The 22,438-nt window shown below is 43.9% G+C and overlaps 1 protein-coding gene across 3 annotated transcripts in view; it reads left to right on the top strand.

Moving 5' to 3' along the window:
- HMG20A (high mobility group 20A) overlaps positions 1-22,438 on the top strand; it is a 216,973-nt gene that overhangs the window by 179,345 nt on the left and 15,190 nt on the right. For all 3 annotated transcript variants that reach the window (XM_069222199.1, XM_069222200.1, XM_069222201.1), the window contains 2 exons: positions 7,361-7,392; positions 12,033-12,108. In XM_069222199.1, the coding sequence (XP_069078300.1) occupies positions 7,361-7,392; positions 12,033-12,108 (108 nt within the window). The remainder of the gene's footprint in view (positions 1-7,360; positions 7,393-12,032; positions 12,109-22,438) is intronic.

Below are 22,438 nucleotides of genomic sequence, written 5' to 3'. Positions count from 1 at the left end.
TGTGAATCAACAGCTTCCCCTATATCTGGAATCCAGTAACCTGCTCCATCCTAGCCAGTCCAGTGTTAGACCCAATTTTAGCACTGAAACAGCGCTTATGGAGATCTCCGAATACATCAAAGGTATTCTTGATACCAAGGGAAAGGCTGTGCTGATCATGATCTATCAGCAAGCAGCCTTTGATATGGTCCCCTTCTCTAGACTTCTGATGCGTCTCCAGTCTATTGGTTTAATGGGGCAAGCCTTGGACTGTCCTGCTTATTTTTTGGTAGGCAGAAGCCAAAAAGTCTGGATTCCTTCTTTCTCCATTAAACCCCTTGAATTGGCAGTGGGAGTTCCCCAGGGCTGTGCCCTAAGTTCAACTTAGCTCAACATTTATCTTACTCCTCTTGCCCAGATAGCTGAAAGCCTTGGGGCAAAAGTTGTATTGTATGCTGATGATACGCAGCTGCTGTTTTCATGTGTCAAGAGAGAAGAGATTTCAGGAGTTCGGATTAAAACCTGCCTGATTGCTGTGTGGATGGCCGTGCACAACTCAAGTGCAATGCTGACAAAACAGAAATTCTTTATTTTGGCATTACCCCTCCAGAATTTTGGCAGATCTTTTGGCCCGAAGATGCTCCCCCTCCAGGCCCGCAGGGAGGTATAGTCGACAATCTAAGGGTCAAAGTCTATGACAGTTTTCACATTAAGCCTCAAATTATGTCAGTGGTCGGCAGTTGTTTCGATATTCTGCATTCCTTAAAAAAGTTCTTACATTACCTGTCCACTGTGAAAAGAATTGTTAATTTGGTCTTCATAACCTCTAGGCTGGACTATGGTAATGCCCTCTGTTTTGGACTACCGGAAAACCTGTTGGGCAGGCTTCAAGTGGTCCAAAATGTGGGAGCTCACCTTCTTTTGAAAATACTCAAACCTCAATATCTAGGCTTTGGATGTCATTCACAAAGTCATGTAGGGCTGTAAACCTTTGTTAACGTCCACAATGGCTCCATTTACTCCACCACAAAAGAATAGGGAAGGAGATGTTTGATTCTCATTAGATGGTGTCACACATATAGCCTTCCCATCAAAGTATGAATAACAGCAGAATAAAAAGACACCAGATAGAAGGAAATTTAATGATACCTCGCCCCCATCCCCCCCCTACTGTGAACTGCATGCCTTTACTGTTCTCTGCATGTACTCCTTCAAGGTTCTTGCGGTGTAATGGTGCGTGTCCGTGCCCAGATTTAGAGAGTCATGTATGTGTGGCTGTGCCTTTTACCTAAGACCTGGACTGTTCTTTCTTTCTAACTTAGATCAGAGAACGAGTTAATAATTGCTTGTAAACAGCTGAAAACTCATTTTAGTTTGCCGTAATGCTCCAGTTGCTTATATCATCTCCATTGCTGGTGTCAGCCAGCCATTATGTGAGTGTTTTCATGCTTTGTAAATTCACAAATATCTGTAGCAAAATGCTTCGTTATCCTTTCCCTCCTTGCTGAGACCTATCTGTGAGTGCATAGGGGGCTCTCTGGGGAGCTCTCGGCAAGGTCAAAGATCATTTGGCTTTCTTTCGCCACAAATGAGTATTGTTAGTGGTCCTCTTACAAGTGTGTCAATGGATTTCTGATATACCGCCCTGTTGTTAAGTGTTGTGTACTGAACATATAATAGTTTAAAAAAAAGAGATGTGTATATCTGGAATTGTAATTCATTGTCCAGTTTATTCTTAAATGCCCCTACAGTATAACCAAAACAAAATCCTAAGGAGTTTGTGTGGTGAAACACTCCTACTGCCATCTACATGTTTCTTCCCAAAGTGACAGCCCTTTATAGGCCCTTCATTCTTCAGGGCTGGTCTCTCTTCTCGCCTGAACCTGTTTCCTCGTACATGAAGGGAATCCGGGTTCAATATGGGAATGAAAAGAAAGAAAACTACACCTGAAGTTTTTGTGGTGCAGCTTCTATTTTCTTACCCTGTATCACTGAATAAACACAATATTTATTATACCTACTTTAGAAAGCTGAGTTCTGGTTGTAGTACTCCACACTTTTTTTTTTTTTTTTGCATGATGTCAGTATGTTTTGGACTGCATTGCACTGGGATCCTGCTAACCAGGGCCCCAGTGCCAGTGCTCTCTCCCCTACATTTGTTTGCTTGATACATGCATGCAGGGTACCCACCACAGACCCCAGGCCAATTCCTGGATTCTGTAAGTGCAGGGAAGCCATATTAAGGTATGTAGTGGCCACTGGTCAACATGAGTGGTCCAACTGCATAATGGCTTCTCCAAACCTCGGCATGTTTGGTATCATGCAACTACACTGATTCAGTGTTAGCTGCATGGTGCCATGTACTCTGGGGGTTCCTTAAAGGATTCCCCAGTTCTGCCTGTGCAGCCTTGCAGGGTCTAGCTGCCATCCCATGCTGCTGCTGACCCCAGACACTGTTCCGTCCTCCTGCTGGTGAACCAGGCTCAGGCCGGGGAAGCAGAACAAAGGTTTTCTTGCAGCGGAGAGGTGTGACCACATCCCCGGGTGTATTAGATGTCTAAGGGCTGGGGGTGGCCTCTGAGCACCACCAGACTGCCCTCTTTGCCTAATCTGGTTTGCACCAGTTCAGGAACCGCTCTAGCGTGAAACTACACAAATGACAGGGGAGTGACAACCCCCCCCTGTCCAGCTCCTCCCCTAGGGAGTTGCACAGAGCTCTGCCAGGTGGCCACTTCATTCTGCCATCTTGGAAACAAGATGGGCAGAGGCCCCTGGGACCTGCTGACTGGTTAGGCCAGGTACATGATGCCTCTGACCCCCTCTGATAGGTGGATCACTTCAGAGATTGACCAACCCCCTTTTAGGGTCACTTAAGGGCTCCCCCATGGGTGGGTCCTCTGATTTGTCGAGAAAGACTCGCCCATAGGCTGTGGGTCACTCGTGGGGGCTCCATCGACTTCTGCTGGCCTTCCTGCTTGCTGAGGGCCTGCCCGACTCCCCCCTCCTGGGTAGATTCTCTGGACCCAAAACTTTGCAAACAGTTCTTCAGCCCCTGCTTGCATTTGCCAGTGCTTGTTGATGACCTGGCTGCTCACTGACCCTCCCACAATCCAGCAACCATCAAGGGACACCTCGTAGGTGACTCCTGGGATCTTCTGCAGCTCCTGAATCCCACAGCTGGACTTCTTCTTCCATCGACTTGCAGGAACTTCACCTTCAGGAGGGTGGGCATTGCCATCTGCCCCACCTGGGCACCTCCAAGGGTGCTGGACTCTGTTCCCTTCCTTTGCAGGTCCTTCACATCCGGAATCCTTTCCTGGGTTCCACCGGCCTGGTCCACTGGTTATGACAGTAGCTGGACAATCAGAGACATCCACTGACTTCAGAGAGAGACCCTTCTCACCTCTGCATCCGGGCCCCCTGGTGTAGGTACTCTGTCTTCTGGGTATCCTTGGTGGGGGCACTCTCCAATCTTCCTCTTGCGTGCTGGTTTCCTCGGGATCTACTGGAATGGTCCTTAATCCCACAAATTCCAAATACTACTGCCTGTGTTAGCCTATGGGACAACTGGGTGGGTAACTACCCAGCACCTGGTTGCTGGGGACACTTACTGTGCTTACCTCTGGTGTTTGTATCTGCCTCTAGCCCCTGGCTATTTGCCACACTTATCTTAGTTGGGGTCACTATTTCATATTCTCACTTTTTTAGTATATGGTTTGGCCCTCCAATAGGGCCCTATGTATTTTTACGCTATTTCTGATGGTTTTTTTGAGTACATATAGTGTGTATAGAGCTCCAAAGGGAGATATAACAATGGTAGTCTAGTAGTAGTTTTGAAATAAAGTAACCTTTATTTTTGCAACACATGTCGTTCTTTCTTGTAAGTGAGTTACTGTCCTACTACTGTGCTATTGCAAGTGCTTTACATTCCTCCTGGATAAGCTTCAGCTGCTCACCTCAGCTACCCCTAGAGAGCTTTTGCTATCTGGACACCTATTCACCATCACTAAGTGTTGCCTGGACTCAGTATAGGGTGCCACACCATGGGTGTACACCCTAAACTGAACCAGCCTCCTACACTTACCTTTCCTTATTCATGGAAAAGCACTATGCTGATCTTTCATTGTATTCACAAAGAATTCATTTTCAATCAGTCAGTCAGGTGGTATTTGTATAGCATGGCTTGTCACCCAAGAGGGTATCCAGGCGCTTGCTGCAGTTTATTCGAAAAGCCAGGTTTTCATTCCCTTTCTGAAGTGGGTCAGTGAGGGTGCGGTTCGAAGGTAGAGGGGGAGGGCGTTCCAGGCTTTGGTGGCGAGGTGGGAGAAGGAGAATCCTCCAGCACAGCAGCTGCATATGCAAGGTATCTTTGCGAGGGCTTTGTGTGTGGAGCTGAGGTTCCTGGTCGGTTGGTGGAAGTGAATCCGTGGTTCAGGTAGGAGGGCTTTGTAGGCATGGGTCAGAAGCTTGAAGTGGCATCTCTTCTGGATCGGGAGCCAGTGGAGGTCCTTCAGGTGATGTGGGTTCTGTTGGGCTGGTTGAGGATCAATCTGGCAGATGCATTCTGGATCGTCTGGAGGCTTTGCACAAGTTTGTGGTGCCTGCCTAGAGTGTGTTGCCGTAGTCCTGTCGGATGGTGATGAGGGCCTGTGTCATTTTCTTCTTCATGTCGATGGGGAACCATTTAAAAATCTTGTGGAGCATGCAAATCGTGTGGCAGCAGGCTGTGGAAATGGCATTGACCTGGCGTTTCATGGAGAGTTCACTATCGAGAATGATGCCGTAGTTGTGGACGTGAACTTTCAATGTGGGGGGGTCGGTCTGAGCTCTGATGGCCACCTAGAGTTTTTCCGTATGGCTGTTTGTCTGCTGAAGATCAGAACCTCCTTTTTGTCCATGTTAAGCTTTAGGCAGATGTCCCTCCTCCAGGCCAATACGTTTTTCATACAGTTGTGGAAGTTGTTCTTCGTCTTTGTGGGGTCTGTTGAGAGCGAGAGGACGAGGTGCATGTCATCGGCGTAGGAGATTGTGTTGATGTTGTGCGATCTCACAATGCCTGCGAGTTGTGTCATGTAGATGTTGAAGAGTGTTGGGTTTAGGGAGGAGCCTTGGGGGATTCCGCAGATAGTATGCTTGGCTTGTGATGTGAAGTGGGGAGGTGGACTCTCTGGGTGTGACCCATGAGGAAGGATGCTATGTATCTGAGCACATCATCTGTGATCCCAATTTGGCGTAGTCATACACTGATTTATCTTCGTGTTATTAGTCTGAGGACATAGGTATTCATTGTATTATCATTTATTAAAAGGGGCTGTACTACATACACAAAGTTAAGACCTTTGAAAATCCTGGTTTATTTAAACCTTCATTTTACTGCTTTCTTGGTTGTATTTTTGCATTATGCATCCACTTAAGAACACTGTGTCTAGAATTGTACTGATGTTCCATTCATACTGATATCATAACAGTCCTTTCCAAACTCCTCACATGAATAAACAGCTGCTGTTGAACTGCTCCTCTGCCTTGGCTTTGTCTTCTTTTGATTAAGTGATTACATTGTTTGGGTGGTGACAGTGGAATTACAGACTACCTCACAACAAAATTGCGGTCATGAGACAGAGAAGTATGTTTACACGGGCAGGGAGGATTTTGCTTTATTGCTAGAAAGGGCATGCTTGTTCCAGCATAGGGTGAAAAATAAGTTCACTTCATGGCAACAGTGGAATTGTTCTATTTTAAAATGGTTGGGGGAGTCCTATTCCAGTGGCTTAATCCAATTCATTTTCTAGCATTGTATTTAGGGCAGAAAAAGCCTTCTTCATGACTTTCTTATGTCTTAAATCTTTGTACTAGTAGTGGGAGTTTTTTGTTATTCAGGTTTGGAGGGACTTGTTATATTGTGACGGTGGAGAGTATTGAGACCAAGGTTGCTTATGCAGGAGCAGAATGGTAACCGGTGCCACCCCTACCTACATGGGGATAGCGATGAACAATGTGAAACCACTGTAAGATGAATGGGGGCAGATTAGGAACAGGGCTTCAGTGAGTAGAACCTGCAAACGTTGAGATGCGGTTAGACTCATGGCTCAAACTCTAGCATACTGAATATTGTATGCTCTCCAAAGTAAGAAGATGTTCCTGCCTTTTGAGAAGTGGGTTCTAAGCCTACCAGCATAATAAGAAGGTTGAAGACTTCTCTGAAGCTGGAAGGGTTGGGATACGCCGTTTAGGAAGTGTGTTGAGCTATAATAGAGGAACAATTTTAAGACATCAGATCTCAGATTCACACCAGTGTCTTCCATAAATGTAGTTTAATAAAAGTTAGATCAGCTATAGCTCCATCTGAGAGCACTTCACACTAAGGTCTCACCAGTGTCTCTCGTCACAAAGTTTCTATCTGTGAATAAGAGTTTGTTCACTGGTTTTGGAAGTGTCACCAGAAGTAAAAGTTGTCCTTTCTTTGAGGTTCAGAGTCTTGGCTGCTGGCACTGATTTGCAAACCCACCTCTTGGACTTATCGCAAAACTGGAAGTGACTCCAACATAATTTGCCTTTGCTATAAAAACCACACCTTAGGAGAAATAAGAAGCATGAAGACACGTTCCTCTAGCATTTCCTGAAGTTTGTCTTTGTTGGGCCAATGGGCCCTACTCCAAAACACGGCTGAAAGCAATCAACATGCCACACTTACCACTCATTCCAGACCATGAGCACCCTCACTCTACTGCCCACATGGCCCAAAGATGTGTGCTGCGACCAGATGAGAGAAGAGCTCGTCCGGTGCCCTATCGCTAGCATGGATCCTCAATAACTGACGGTTGAGTATGGGTAAGGCCTCCTTTTAAAGAAAGGCCTAACACGAGATGGCCGCTGCTTGCTGAGAACTTGTGTGACCTTGCAAGCATTCTGTCCAGGAGTTCTTGAAAGACCTGTGCCAGGATAAGGGTCTCACTGGATAAGGGGCTTACTGGTTATTGTTTTACCCTGCTAAAAGGGGCTGCAGAATGTTTCAATCCACTACGCCTTCTGTCACAATGTGCCTTTGAGTCAACAATTGCAGATGCACAAGACCTGGAGTCCTAGCGTCCTGGCGTTGTGGCAAGGGGTGCAAACAAGGTGCGGCCAAGGTGTCATTCTTGTGTTGTCTAGGTGCAGCTGTTGTGCCATCCTCATGCTATCGAGGGCGCAGGTTGGTAAAATCATGAAAGAGAGCTCCAAGACTTAATCTTGTATTGAACAGGAATAAGAGCGTGACTTATGGCTTAAAAGATGTGCATTTTACTGGTCTGGGGAACTGTTATGCAAAATATGGAATGTGGTGTGATGAGAGGAAACTGGTTATCAACTACTCTTCTAATCGGTATGTGACTTTGTTTTTTAGATGGGATGCAACAGACTGCCAATGACCATGAGGTAAATGTCTTATTTGCTGTCAGCTTGGCAACATTTTCATCTGTACAGCCTTCATTTAAACCTTTTAGCACTTGTCGATTTCTTAGTATAGTTGTGAGCATCAGCATACCCAGAAAACATTTGTTTGTGGCTAGAAGCTCTCCAGTGGTTCTTGGAATGGAGAAGGAAACACTGTACGGTGTAATTGTTTGCCTAGTATGCCAGAGACGTGGGTTCTTATCCTGACTTTGGTATGTAACCCGAATAGTTTAACTGTCGGCAAATCACAATCTCATTATCCCTTAAATTATAGGTGTAACCAAAGGTATGTGATGTAAACATTATTTTGATCTCCTGTACTCCTCCAATTCCGTATTTTCTCCTCCTCACATTACATTGTGGTTTTAATTACACCCTCCCTGTTTTCCTGCTTTAGTAAAAGTATTTTCTGTGAAGTGTTCTTCTGCCTTTTTTGGGAAAACCTGTGTTATGTGAATTGCTATAAATTAGGTAATGTTCGGTGGAGATCTGGAACGCTGTTACTTTCTTTTGTTACCTTTTGTGATTTGTCCGAACATAAATATAATGAGTAGTTTTTTTCTTTTTTTAGATTTAATGCCGCATTCTCCATGTGCTGCTGCTCTCTTCTAAAGTGTTGCTATCTAGTGTGCTTTTTCCCTCGAGTGGCAATCTTTTTTGAGTATCTTTAATGCTTGGTAGAAAGGACAAGATTTTACGATAGACACAGAATTCCAGCACATGAAATCCACAATTAGATGTACCTTTTCACTCATTCTTTGTAATCGTCTATTAGTTCCTACAGACCCTACCCATTGTGCCCAAGATAGTGAAATCAGCAAAACCCCTGGATGTCTCCCTTTATAGAATCTTACGTCTTGACCTACATGTCAATGAAATCACTAAGGGCCTGATTACAACTTTGGAGGAGGTGTTAATCCGTCCCAAAAGTGACGGTAAAGTGACGGATATACCACCAGCCGTATTACGAGTCCATTATATCCTATGGAATCCGTAATACGACTGGTGGTATATCCGTCACATTTGGGACGGATTAACACCTCCTCCAAAGTTGTAATCAGGCCCTAAGTGTGCTACATTTAAGCGTTTGCCACTTTGTATCATCAGACTCTTCATCCCTAAACAGGACTTCCAATCTGCTGTAGAGTCACTGATGATACCAGCTTAGGATGCGAAAGCTCTCTGATAGCCAGACCTGCCTGAACTCCTCCAAACAATCCTCCATTCTGCCGAGAGGACTGATCACCCACATGAGATGATTCTGCATAATTTCTCCAGTTTTAACTCACTAAAGTGATTTACCATTGATACTCACACCGTGTAGATAGTAACTCCTATGACATACAAAATGATATACCTTAATATTCCCCATCTCACACAAAACTGGAAGTGTCTGGTAAAAAACGCAGCATGAGAAGCAGATGTAAGCTACTCAAAATATCTTCTTTCAAAAAAGAAAAGTCTACCAACAAGCGTACCTTTCATTGTAATGCTCCTAGGATATTGAATGCCCCTCCACCCCAAAGAGGGCTTGGCCATTGCAGTTTTTCAATCACCTAACATCACTCATTTTGTTCATGACAATAAACCTAATGTAGACTTCAGACGTCTAAAATGTCAGTTGCACCCTTACTAGACAGGTCATGAGAAATGCTTAGCTCAGTTGAGTTACTTATGTCCTAATCACATTCTCACCCCATCCTCTTTCTTACAAATGTTGCTTATTACAAATGTATACAGCATATGTGCCTTACTTTTGTATTCCTGCTCTATATCTGTGTTTATATGTTTAGTGTCCCCTGATTACAAATGTGTAATTATTTCAAAGACAGTGTTAGTGATTCCTTCCTCAAAAGGGTAAAGCACGTACTTGCCTCACAAAAGGATTTATTAAGTAATTTGTCTTTCTCTAGCAGATGTTATGGAAGTTCTTATCCCATTACCCTCTGTTATGCAGCGCTCTGTCATTCTTTGAGGTCTAGAAGTGCTGTATCAAATACGCGTTTAAAAAAAAAATGACGTTAACCAGGCAAAAAATAAGTGCAGGCAAGAGAGTGTAGGAGGAAGCCGTCCATTATCAGTATTGAGTCACAGTCCCCCAAATTTTCTGACGGAATTCACTTCCCTATTTGATTTCATTATGTTAGAATTCCCTTTGTCATGGTGAGAATCGTTCACCCATGTTCTCCTTGAGGCTTTGTTCTAAGTTTCACAGCCGTCCTTCTTGGATATCTGCCTCATTTAATCCCTCTCATTTTGTATTTTTTAAGCCCCACTGTAATTTATCACAAAGTGTTGCTTTTGTAGTGAGAAGGCGCAACTGATAAGTGCAAGTTGCTTCATTGATAATGCTATAATTAAAGATACGTTCTGAAGTCATTGACATGCCACCCAGGCAAGTGTACAGGGAGTGCAGAATTATTAGGCAAGTTGTATTTTTGAGGATTAATTTTATTATTGAACAACAACCATGTTCTCAATGAACCCAAAAAACTCATTAATATCAAAGCTGAATATTTTTGGAAGTAGTTTTTAGTTTGTTTTTAGTTTTAGCTATGTTAGGGGGATATCTGTGTGTGCAGGTGACTATTACTGTGCATAATTATTAGGCAACTTAACAAAAAAAAATATATACCCATTTCAATTATTTATTATTACCAGTGAAACCAATATAACATCTCAACATTCACAAATATACATTTCTGACATTCAAAAACAAAACAAAAACAAATCAGTGACCAATATAGCCACCTTTCTTTGCAAGGACACTCAAAAGCCTGCCATCCATGGATTCTGTCAGTGTTTTGATCTGTTCACCATCAACATTGCGTGCAGCAGCAACCACAGCCTCACAGACACTGTTCAGAGAGGTGTACTGTTTTCCCTCCTTGTAAATCTCACATTTGATGATGGACCACAGGTTCTCAATGGGGTTCAGATCAGGTGAACAAGGAGGCCATGTCATTAGATTTCCTTCTTTTATACCCTTTCTTGCCAGCCACGCTGTGGAGTACTTGGACGCGTGTGATGGAGCATTGTCCTGCTGAAAATCATGTTTTTCTTGAAGGATGCAGACTTCTTCCTGTACCACTGCTTGAAGAAGGTGTCTTCCAGGAACTGGCAGTAGGACTGGGAGTTGAGCTTGACTCCATCCTCAACCCGAAAAGGCCCCACAAGCTCATCTTTGATGATACCAGCCCAAACCAGTACTCCACCTCCACCTTGCTGGCGTCTGAGTCGGACTGGAGCTCTCTGCCCTTTACCAATCCAGCCACGGGCCCATCCATCTGGCCCATCAAGACTCACTCTCATTTCATCAGTCCATAAAACCTTAGAAAAATCAGTCTTGAGATATTTCTTGGCCCAGTCTTGACGTTTCAGCTTGTGTGTCTTGTTCAGTGGTGGTCGTCTTTCAGCCTTTCTTACCTTGGCCATGTCTCTGAGTATTGCACACCTTGTGCTTTTGGGCACTCCAGTGATGTTGCAGCTCTGAAATATGGCCAAACTGGTGGCAAGTGGCATCGTGGCAGCTGCACGCTTGACTTTTCTCAGTTCATGGGCAGTTATTTTGCGCCTTGGTTTTTCCACACGCTTCTTGCGACCCTGTTGACTATTTTGAATGAAACGCTTGATTGTTCGATGATCACGCTTCAGAAGCTTTGCAATTTTAAGAGTGCTGCATCCCTCTGCAAGATATCTCACTATTTTTGACTTTTCTGAGCCTGTCAAGTCCTTCTTTTGACCCATTTTGCCAAAGGAAAGGAAGTTGCCTAATAATTATGCACACCTGATATAGGGTGTTGATGTCATTAGACCACACCCCTTCTCATTACAGAGATGCACATCACCTAATATGCTTAATTGGTAGTAGGATTTCGAGCCTATACAGCTTGGAGTAAGACAACATGCATAAAGAGGATGATGTGGTCAAAATACTCATTTGCCTAATAATTCTGCACTCCCTGTATTTTTATATTTATTGAACCCAATCTGAAAGTGGAAGCTCCTGGACGGAATGGGGGACAAATAGGTCACTCAATTATAAGTCAGAGCCAGTGTCATAGCCAGTTTATAGAAAGTAGAGGTAGCTGAGTTACAACACTGCTGAATCGTGACAAGTAAAGATTCATTTAAGCTTTTCGTTCGGTCTTAGTTTGAAGAATTTTCTCACACATTTTAGTTACCTGTAATCATTGCTCTTGCAATATTCTGCTTCAGTATATTAGGCATGCTCATGTAAATTATTTTCGTGCCTTTTCTTAATGAATGTAAGTTATGCCAGGTACTTGTAATGTAGTGTATTAGAAAACTAATTGGTATCAGCTGAAGTCATGAATGCGATTCAGTTTGTCATGAAGATCATTTTGCCAGTATAAAGGATGCTATGAAAATTAAATTTGTTAACTGGAATGTGAACTTTAGTTTACAAATTGAAAAATACTTTAAGGAAATAATCACCTTGCCTCTTGCTAAAATTAAAGATAAATCCACTGTCAGAAAGGTTGATGTGCTTGTCTGATGTACAATCATTTGTGAATGTGTATAGAGAATAATTGCCCATGATCTGTATCGCTGATTTCGACCAGTTAAATATCCTGAATTGTTATTTTCTTTCTCTTTAGAAAGATGTTGATGTAAAAGAGAGGTCGATCTTTGATATCCCCATTTTCACAGAGGAGTTCCTGAATCATAGCAAAGGTGAGCAGAAATCACATTTTGTAATTTGTTCTGTGAATTTCAGATTATTGTAAACTACTGATAAATCTGTATAGGTCTAGGCAAGCAGAACGTTAATCTGAAAGAGTGCTCTATGTCAGATTTTCACAACAAATTGTCCTGTTATTAGACACCTTCTGCTGCAGTGGTTATGTGTGAAACTTGTCTGTCAATGGCCTGTGTTTGTCACATAGAAGTGAAGGGCATATGAACTTCTTAGAATTAAGAGCTGTCAGGCTTGTGTTGCAATTTCTTTCAATTACTTGAGAAAAAAGCATAATGACCAAGACAGACAACACAACCAGTGTTACATAGATAGGTAGTGGTATGGACAGAACGTAGGCAAAAACTGAAAGTTGTTTCTCAGAATTGTAGCGTTTTGTGCTACCATGGGATACTCATAACAAACTCTGCAGGAAACCGAATGCTTCTATTCATTGGAAACACAGGGCTAGGGACGCTGTCTGATGTAGGAACATATGTCTGATGTCTCCGTCAGACTTTTCCTTCAGTTATCTTGCTTCTGAACATTCCTTTGTTGATTCCTGGCATCATGCACTCTGCTCTGTTGAGCCTATCAAGGATGCAAGTTATCTAGTCTTTCTGGGTAGATGCACAGACAGCCTTCCAGAGAGCAGGAGTTAGACCAGAGAGGGATGTGCCTCCTTTGGATTTGTTACATACAGGAGGGGCAATTAGCAGAGACTGTTTAAAGAGAAAAAGAAGCAAAGAAACAAAACAGTTCATCTCTGGTTACTATGTTTAAGCAAATAAAAAATAATTGAACTCTTGGAATTCTATTTTTAAGAGAGATGGTTCATTCACATATCAAACAGTATACCAGACAAAGGGCCTGATTTAGAGTTTGGTGGATGGGGTTACTCTGTCACAAACATGACAGATATCCCGCTTACCGTATTACAATCCCATTATATGCTGTGGGAATCGTAATACGGCAGACGGGATATCCGTGACATTTATGATGGAGTAACCTGTCCACCAAACTCTAAATCGGGCACAAAGTATCTTCAAATGTACTCTCTCTATATAGACAGGGTGACTTGGTGGTGCTAAGATGATAAAGCTCATGGTTGTCTTTACTTACTCAACTAATCTAGTCTATTTTGAGCTACCCATAGCTGATTTATTGTCAGGTTTGAGCTCCTAAACAAAGGATTGTAAGAGTTGTGAACGTATGTCGCGGACTTGATTATCCTTCAGTAGTACCTGATCTATCTTACACAGAATGTTAGATGATAAAAACAAGAGACCAAGGCAGCTTTTACACGGAGATCTTTGTGAAATGCTACCAAGAGAACTGGGGAAGAGCAGGTGACCATCTCAAAAGGGCACCACTCATACCCCTCTTCTTAAGAGTGGTCACCGTTTCAGGACTACTTCACCAGTGCCTATTCCTTGGACATGATCCAGAATGACATGATTGTCTCTGCCAAATATTGTTGAATGTGCCACTTAAACTATTGATCAAGTGAGATAGTAAGAGTGAAAGTATTAGTCACTAGATCAGTAATTGAGCTATCCTAATTTCCTGATTAAGTTTTTGTAAGGTCTTAATTTAAAGTTGGCTTCTCTTCTGATTCTTGTTTCCAAGGAAAGTACATATGTATTCCATAGGTATGACATATCTTAGTCAGCAGAAGGAAACCTCACACAAAACATTTGGGTATAGATGGGGTTAGAGGCACATTTCCTCGGAGCTGCCCTATAGAAAGACGTGATTTCATCATTTAAAGAGTGATCAAAGTGAAGGCTTGTTGGTGGCCTTCTCATGTGGCATCTCTCACCAGTGGGCGCAATAAAGAGAGGATAGACACTGTAATTCAAAGTAACAGTACTGTGTAACCATAATGAAAGGCTAGCTCAAAAAAGGGAAAAGAACATAGCACATAATTTCAGCTCATGAATACATAAGAAATAAAATAATGGGAAAAAAACAAAACAGCAAGGAGCAACTGAGACAAATTAAACTGCACTTATTTTCTCCAGCGCATGTTGCAAAAGCAGTAATATTATTCTCAAACAGCTACAACATGCCGAGGTGTCAGAGACATTTGTGTCTCACCTCAGTGAAAGTTCCGGCTATCTGTCTCCACTTGAAGGGTAGGTCAGCAGAATGTGAAATCTGGCACCCACCCACCAGCTGAAGCATGAAAAAAGAGGGGGTCAAGCAATGCAAATAAATAGTGGTGTAGAAGTTCGAAGAACTAGGCAGCTGACTAACACAGAAAAATCTTGTGATTGTAGAAAAAGCTTGTCACTCTTTTTGCCTTTATTCCTCCCGCAAACCTGGAACATTGTAGAAGTATACTTCTGTGACTGATACTGTGGAGAGTTAATATTGTATCTTTAAAGTTTAGTGTAGGTATTGTAGCTTAATTGTTTATGGATGGTACTAGACCAACTTTTTTGTTGGGCATTTTAATTCATGACCAGTGTGATAGTTACAGAATTAAATGACACAGCGGGCACAAGGTACACCATGTTTTACTTTCATCTCTTTTCTAAAAGTTCACAACGATGAATATGATTGTGCCAGGAACATTTCTTAAACTATTTGATTTAATGCACTTAAGGCAGTGTGTTCTTGAACTTAGATATCACGTTTGAAGGAGTACCTTACTAACATTTCTAGCACAATACATCTTTAAGAGGTCATCAAATGAGGCTTAAAAAAGAATGTGACAGTGAAGGAGTTACCTTCAGCAAGCCTAATTGCTGTTCCGAATGGATAACCATCCTTTGGTTTGATGGTGATAAAAGCTTAATTTTTATATTATTAAAGAGGAATTGCTGTGTAAGTAAAACACAGTGGGAAACTTGTTAATGTACACGTTATTTTTCTTCTCAAGAGGACCACTGGGAGGACACTGCCACCCACTGTCCAAGTTTCAATCATTTTGGTCTGCCCCACATCAAGCTGGAGCTAGTCCTTGGGTGTTGTTGGTGGCATGTGAGTTCGCACACAAGTGCCTATAACCATTTCAGCACCCAGAATGCTCATAAATATTGCCTCATAGACCATGGTTCTTTCAAGAGAACGGAAATCCAGTCAAGTACAGGGATAGTGGAGAAAGACATTGGTCTTCAAAGCTACCTTCCATTTCACCCAGTGTGTCCACATTTCTTTAGCACTCTAATCAAGGCTGGTTTGTGCTGGACAGGGGGTGATGCATTCTGAAAAGAAGGTGAAGTTGTAAAACTGGTTTTACATCATCTACGTGCAATAGAAAAGTTAGTTATCTACAAAATTCCCAAAGGTACAGTGGAGGGCCTTAGACCCAACTGGCACCTGGGGATCATCAACAGATTTCAAGAAAAGCTTATTGTGTTGACTTTGTAGTAGATGTCCTCAGTTGACTGACTTTATTTAAAACCCCTTCTAGTTATGTATTCCCACAGTGGTAGAAATGTTTGACTTCTTTCTTCAGTGGGGCTCTTCCAGACAGGTGTCAGTGTGTTTTACATTGAAACAGCTGTCAGATCAAAGTCTACTCCAATTAACATGTACTTTTCACAAACATATATCTAAGTAACAGTAGATGGTAAGACAACTGCTTGTGACGTTCTGTGTGGTACTGGTTTGCGGCAGGGTGTGGGTAAAGGGAAGATGCTAGAGGGAGGCTTAAATTGTGGGTGAAAATAAGAGACCAGAGAGCACAGTGGTGGTCAGGATTCATTAATGATTTGAGAGGGAAGAAAGAATTAGCATGTACACAGTGTCCGTTAGCAGGTATGTTGTGCAGGCAGAGAAGAAAAGACAGAGGCAGAGTGGATGAGGGAGATTAAAAGTAATACGCCAGAATTGGGAAATATTAGTGACGTGAGAGGATAGTATAAAAGTCAAGGAGCATTTTGGTCACCACAGCAAGTTGTTTATGAATAGTAACGTTTTTGCAAAGATAATGAAATGTGTAAGCATGGAAGTAGAAGCAGAGAATGGGGTCTAGAAGGAAACTAGACAGAAAAAGGATTCAAAAGGGAAGTGGAATGCCTATCTAAAAGGGTCTAGGAGCTGGTGGGGTCTGAGTTTAAATGTTGTTTGAATAGAACATTTTCAGAGGCGATTTGTTGAGTAGAAGACTTGAGAGATGGCCCGTGTCTTTTTTTTCATCTTTTCAACCCAGTCCAAGTAAATATTTACACTTTTAATGTTTGCTTCTGCCTGACATTTTTAGGATGGTCCATAAATAGTCGAGTTGCACAAAGTGAATGGCTTAAATATTATGCAGGCAATTTTAAACTCCAGCCAACTTAAAAGTGGAATAAATGGCAGGCCAGTTTAAAAATTCCTTAGCTTTAAACAGCTTATCCAAATAACTTGCTTTTTGCAAGTCTGGGAAAAGGCTAGCATTTCTGTTCTGTGAGGAAAGGGAAGGGAAGGTTATCCATCTCCGAATGATCATCCTCTGTATGGCCATAATCTTTATCTGGTATGACGACCATCAGAGGTCAGATCTGTGGAGTTCCACCACATGGATAAATCTTTGGTACCTGGTGGGATGTTTTGTCAAAGGTTCAGCTTCAAAACAGGGTCACACCTTTTTGTGTCACTCTTGATTTGTTCTGCTGCCTTTGAGGGTTTCAGAAGTGGTGTCGAAATTGGCTATTAGGACTGTGCTAGCATTGGTATCATAGGTGGCGCTGAGCGCCCAAGTATCAACATCTTGGAAGGTAAAAGCCACCACTATAGTAGCAATTGCTTTGAACATCAGTCATATCACCTTCACTAACACACCGTACAGGAAGTGTAAAAGCTGTTCAATATAGCCTCCTCATTAATAAATCCTTCACAACCACTTTCCATGTTTCTTCTCTAGAATGCATCATAAATCGCCCCTGCACCATTCATGATTCTCGGCTTGCCATCTTCCTAGTCATACTCCTTGGTAAACTCATCATAAACAGAAAAAACACTGAGTACTATTCTTCCAACTCTTCTCATTCTACTGCATTACTAATACTTGTGCTGCTCCCACTGCAGAACTTAAGATACCATTTCTGCCTGTCTCTTTTTTGACCACGTACCATTTGCCCTCTGACCACACCGCACTCAACTTGACAATGGATGCCTTCCTGCAGCCCCATTACCTAACACTCCTGTATCTACAGAACAAAGCTCTCTCCCATTCTAAATACTTACCTACACTGATTAAGGTCACCATGACCTGGTTCCACTTCTTGCCTCTACCTTGTAATTCTCCTTCACCTTACAGCTCTCCTTCAACTACACTTCAGTCAACTTTTGACTCTCACTTTACTTCAATGCACTTTACCCTAGATTGGTCTCACCATCTTCTCTCCCAAGATGGAAATCTACATTTTTCCTGTAGTGTTGAGAAGTCTTGGACCACCACATACCTCAGTTCACGCCAGAACGTCAATGTAACAGTTATTCTGCAAAATCTATTTGGTTCAAAACCTCATAATCTCCATTTAGCACCACTTTATCCCCACCATTGCCCTCCATACCAAAACATCTTAGTCTACCCTGGCTTCCTTCTTCTCTAAAATCATTCTCATAAGGAAATTACATAGCACAATCCTAGATTTCCTTCAGGGGAAATCTCCATTGAAATCAAGAGCAATAAGCAACAAATATATATTATTTGTTTAGAAATGCCAAATTTGTTTAAAACAAAATTACAGTTTTGTCAGCCTATCCTTGTATTATATTGGTTGAATTTCATCTTCTTTAAGCCATTTTACTTAATGTTAAAGGCTTAAAAAATGAAAAGTAAACTTTTCCTTACATATTTAAAGTAAATGTGAGAGAAAAGGAGGACGACTGAGCCTGATAGGGTTCTGCTAAAAGAGATTGGCAAAATGACACAGCTCCTATAAGAGAGCACACTCCAACAGTATCCAATCACAGTCCTTCAGTGTCAAGTTGCTCCATTTCCTTCTGCATGGAGATTTATGATTTTGTTGCTATTCATATCAACTTCTCTTTCCTTCTACTAGGGTGGGAGAATGTTGCTCCAGAGATTCCTCTAAAGGAAAGTTAGGATTATAGAAAAGTAACTTTTATTGGCCTTGAGGGAAACCTCTGTTGATTAGTATTAGAACCCAATATAGTACCTTTCTCATCCCATCAAAAGCAATGAAAGAAAAGAGAAAATATTATGCTCTAACCAAAGGTTTCCTCAGAGATGTGCGCCATAATTGAGCACCAGCCCTACAATCTGTTACAACCAATTTACCTTATCTGATAGAGACTTCTAGTTGCAGATTCCTTATCTTAGAATTTCCCCCAGGCGTCAGTCTGGATCCAGAGATTTTTCTCGAGCAGTATCCCTGTGCACTGTTAGGTGACGTCGGTGTACTCCACCTCCGACATCGGTGTCGTGTTCACCAGATATTGACGTTGCAGGTCCTACACCTCTGCGTGCTGACGTCAGTTTTTTTCCTTCCGCGCCAGCCTATGCACAGATCCGAAGAAGATCTACACCTACAGTTACTTTTTGACTGGGCTTTTCAACTTTTGTCAAAGCTTTTTTGACATTCTGGTGCGCCGAGATGTTGTCACAGAAGACCGGATTCAAGACCTGCAACTCCTGTCACTGGATGATGTCCGTGATGGATCCGCTCTCATGTGTCTTTGGTGTTTGAACTGCGATCATGACATGAAGTTGTGCTCCGGGTGCCGGGCCATAAACCTGAAGGCTTTGAGGGAGTGGTCCCTAAAGCTACTTGCGCCCCAGCTCCACATCACTCTCGGTCGAGAGGAAGATCCCGAAACCGCTCGCGAGCCCACCCTCTTCGTTGTCCCACTCTAAATCTTCAGGACGTTCAAGTAAGCACAAGAAGAAGTCAAAGAAGAGCAAGCGTTCTTCGACATCACCCCGTCGGTCAGACGAAACGACGCAGTAATAGGAGCGTTGTTTCTCTAGGCCTCCATCCTCGGAGCCTATTTCTGGGTCGACTCTGTGCCTTCTCGAGTATCCAGGAGCTGGAGCCACCCCTGCCTAATTGCCAGAGTTTAACCACAGCATGTGCCTCATCTTTGGGCAGCCTGTCCCACTGCTGCACCTTCGTGCCCTGCGAGGTCAACAGGGGCACCCGTGGGTTCTGTACCAGTGGCTTCGACCTCTGCTCTGAAGGACACCCAGGGATACGTTTCTGGATCTGCGCCGGGGTAGGTCGTGCCACTGTGACCTTCCCTGACAACGGTGCAGACGTCGATGCTCCCGACGCCGCGTTGGCCCATGGTCGGCATCAATCCCATGCTCATTCCTTACTCTGACACGGAGCTAGACGTCGATTCCTACGTCAACAGGGACCTTGATCCCTAGCTTGGATCCTGACCCTTATTCTTATGGGTACCAGTACGGTGAGAGTATGGAGGGGTCTCTGGAACCTTTTGGAAAACCAGCTTGATAACACCATGGACTGGGCTTGGGACCTGGGTGAAGCTAGTGGTCTGGATGCTTTCAATGATGCTGGCATGCTTTTTCCCCCTATTGTGGCTACGGAGTTTTGGCGGCCGAGATCTTGGGCCTCGAGCTGCCTTCGGTGGCCGTCAGGACCAACCTACTGTCTGAGGTGCTTCAGCCTGGGGCTTACTCTTCAGGACCCCTTATGCCCTTTGATGAAGCCCTCACTGATGTCCTGCAGGGGACTTGGTCCAAACCCAACACAGGAGATCCTGTTAATAGGACAGTTGCCTGCCGCTTTAGGCCAGTGCCTAATGACCCAGAGTTCCTTATCCAACACCCCACCCCTGAGAGCTTGGTTATCCAGCCTCTATGCTGCACCCTCAGATAGGGAATCCAAGCTACTGGATCAGCTTGGGAAGAAGATGTTTTCTTTCTTCAGCATTGTGGTCCGTGATCACTGGACGCCTTTTGGGCCGTTACTCCCATACTTTGTGTGATATAGTTGCGCAGGTGCTGCTACAGGTACCAAAAGAGGCCCAGGCCATTCTCTCTCAAGTTGTTGCTGATGGGAGAGACACAGCGAAGTTCACGATAAGATGTGGACTGGATACGACTGATTCACTAGGATCCATCCATGCCACCTTAGCCAAGGGAGCCATAGAGAGGGTCCCTGTGCCAGAAGTAGGTTGTGGTTTTATTCCCGCTACTTTCTGGTGCCCAAAAAGGACAAGGGCCTCCGCCATATCCTAGACCTCTGGTCCCTCAAGCTCTTCCTCAAGAAGGGGAAGTTCTAAATGCTCACCCTGGCTCAGGTCCTATCTGCCCTGGACCCAGGAGGCTGGATGGTAGCGTTGGACTTGGAGGACGCATATTTCCATATTCCTATCCTGCCTGCCCACAGATGTTACTTGTGGTTCACAGTAGGCCCTGAGCATTTTTTATTTATGTGCTCCCCTTAGGCCTCACCAGTGCCCCTCGGGTGTTCACCTAAGTGATGGCGGTGGTCTTAGTTCATCTGCACATGTCAGGGGTTTAAGTCTTCCCCTACCTCAAAGACTGACTGTTGAAGGCGGGCTCACCCCAGGCTGTTGTCTCCTTCCTCCAGACTATGGCGGACCTCCTGCATTCACTTGGGTTCACTATAAATGTGCCGCAGTAACACCTGACTCCCTCTCATACACTCCCTTTCATCTGAGCTGTTCTGGACACAATGCAGTTTTGGGCCTATCCTCCCGGGCAGCGAATCCAGGATATTCAGTCAATGATACCGATGTTTCAGCCTCTATCCTGGGTTTTCGGTGAGAATGACTCTGAGGCTGCTGGTCCTCATGGCCTCCTGCTGTTGACACATGCCAGATGGCATATGCGGGCTCTGTAGTGGGACCTGAAGTTCCAGTGTGCGCAACATCAGGGGATTCTCTCCAACATGGCCTAGATGTCGGAGGGAACTGCGTAAGATCTGCAATGGTGGCTTTTGAACTGCGATTAGGTCAGAGGTAGATCCCTCTCCCTTTCCCGAACCAGATCTGACAGTAGTGACAGATGCATCACTCCTGGAATAGGGTGACCACATGGGAGAGGAGAAGGTCAGAGGTGTCTGGTCTCTGGCGGAGTCGGGGCTCCATATCAGTAGTTTGGAGCTCAGGGCAATCGGACCAGCATTGAAAGCATTTCTTACCTCTCTCAAAGGGAAAGTGGTGCAGGTGTTCATGGACACTGCCATATGGTACTAGAGCAAGCATGGAGGGGTGGGGTCATGGACCCTTTTTCCAGAGACTCTGCGCTTCTAGACGTGGCTGGAACATCATGGCATATCCCTGGAGGTTCAACATTTGACTTGCTCTCAGAATGCCAGAACGGATGAATTCAGCCGTCAATGCTTGGTCGATCATGAATGGTGTCTCCATCTGGTGGTGGCGCAAGGTCTCTTTCAGCAGTGGGGAGAACCTTGGTTAGATCTGTTCACCTCCTCAGAGAATGCTCAGTGTCAACTGTTATGCATGTTAGAGTTTCTAAGCTGGCACTCGCTTGGCGACACTTTTCATCTCGAGTGGAACTCAGGCCTCCTTTCTGACAATACCACTTCTGCCCAGAGTTCTCAAGAAGATGAACGACCGGGCCTAACTAATTCTTGTCGCTCCAGACTGGGCACGAACAGTCTAGTATCCCGAGCTCTTGAGCATGACTATCGATCCACCAATTAGACTGCCCCTTCGGGTAAATCTTCTGTTGCAGCAGCAGGGAATGGTTCTCCACCCGAGCCTGTCCAGTCTACCCCTTCTTTTGTGCAGATTGAGCAGCGGCAATTGGCAGCTTTTGACCTTCTGCCTAAAGTCTATAACGTTATCTTGGCAGCCAGGCTTCCCTCCACCAAACCGGTATATGCCAGTTGTCGGAACAAATTTGTGGCATGGTGTACAGACAAGTCTGTTGACTCCCTCTCTGTCAGTGGTCCTCTTGTTTGTTCTTTCTCTAGCCCTGCCGTGCTCAGCTTTGGACACCCTCAAGGGTTACTTGTGTGCCATCTTAGCTTTCCTTAGATTACTGGACCAACCCTCTTTGTTTAAATCTCCTATGGTTGGTAGATTCCTGAAGGGTCTTACCTATATGTTTCCTCCTTCACCATTCATAATGGCCCAATGGGATTTGAACTCAGTTCTTACTTACCTGATGTGCACTCCTTTTGAGCCACTTCATAACTGTCCACTTAGGCTTCTTACTCTAAAAACAGCCTTCCTTGTAGCCATCACTTCTGCCCGCAGGGTGAATGAGCTGCAGACCCTCTCGTCGAACCCACCTTCATTTCCGTCCATCCTGACAAGGTGGTGCTTTGTACCAGGGCTTACTTTTTACCAAAAGTGGTCACGCCCTTTCATGTAGGCCAATCCATCACCTTGCCTAATTGTTATACGCCC

Source organism: Pleurodeles waltl, chromosome 3_1 (assembly GCF_031143425.1).
Source record: "Pleurodeles waltl isolate 20211129_DDA chromosome 3_1, aPleWal1.hap1.20221129, whole genome shotgun sequence".
Taxonomy (NCBI): Eukaryota; Metazoa; Chordata; class Amphibia; order Caudata; family Salamandridae; genus Pleurodeles; species Pleurodeles waltl.
The sequence above is the reverse complement of the archived record's forward strand: the minus strand, read 5'-3'. Positions and strand labels throughout refer to the sequence as shown.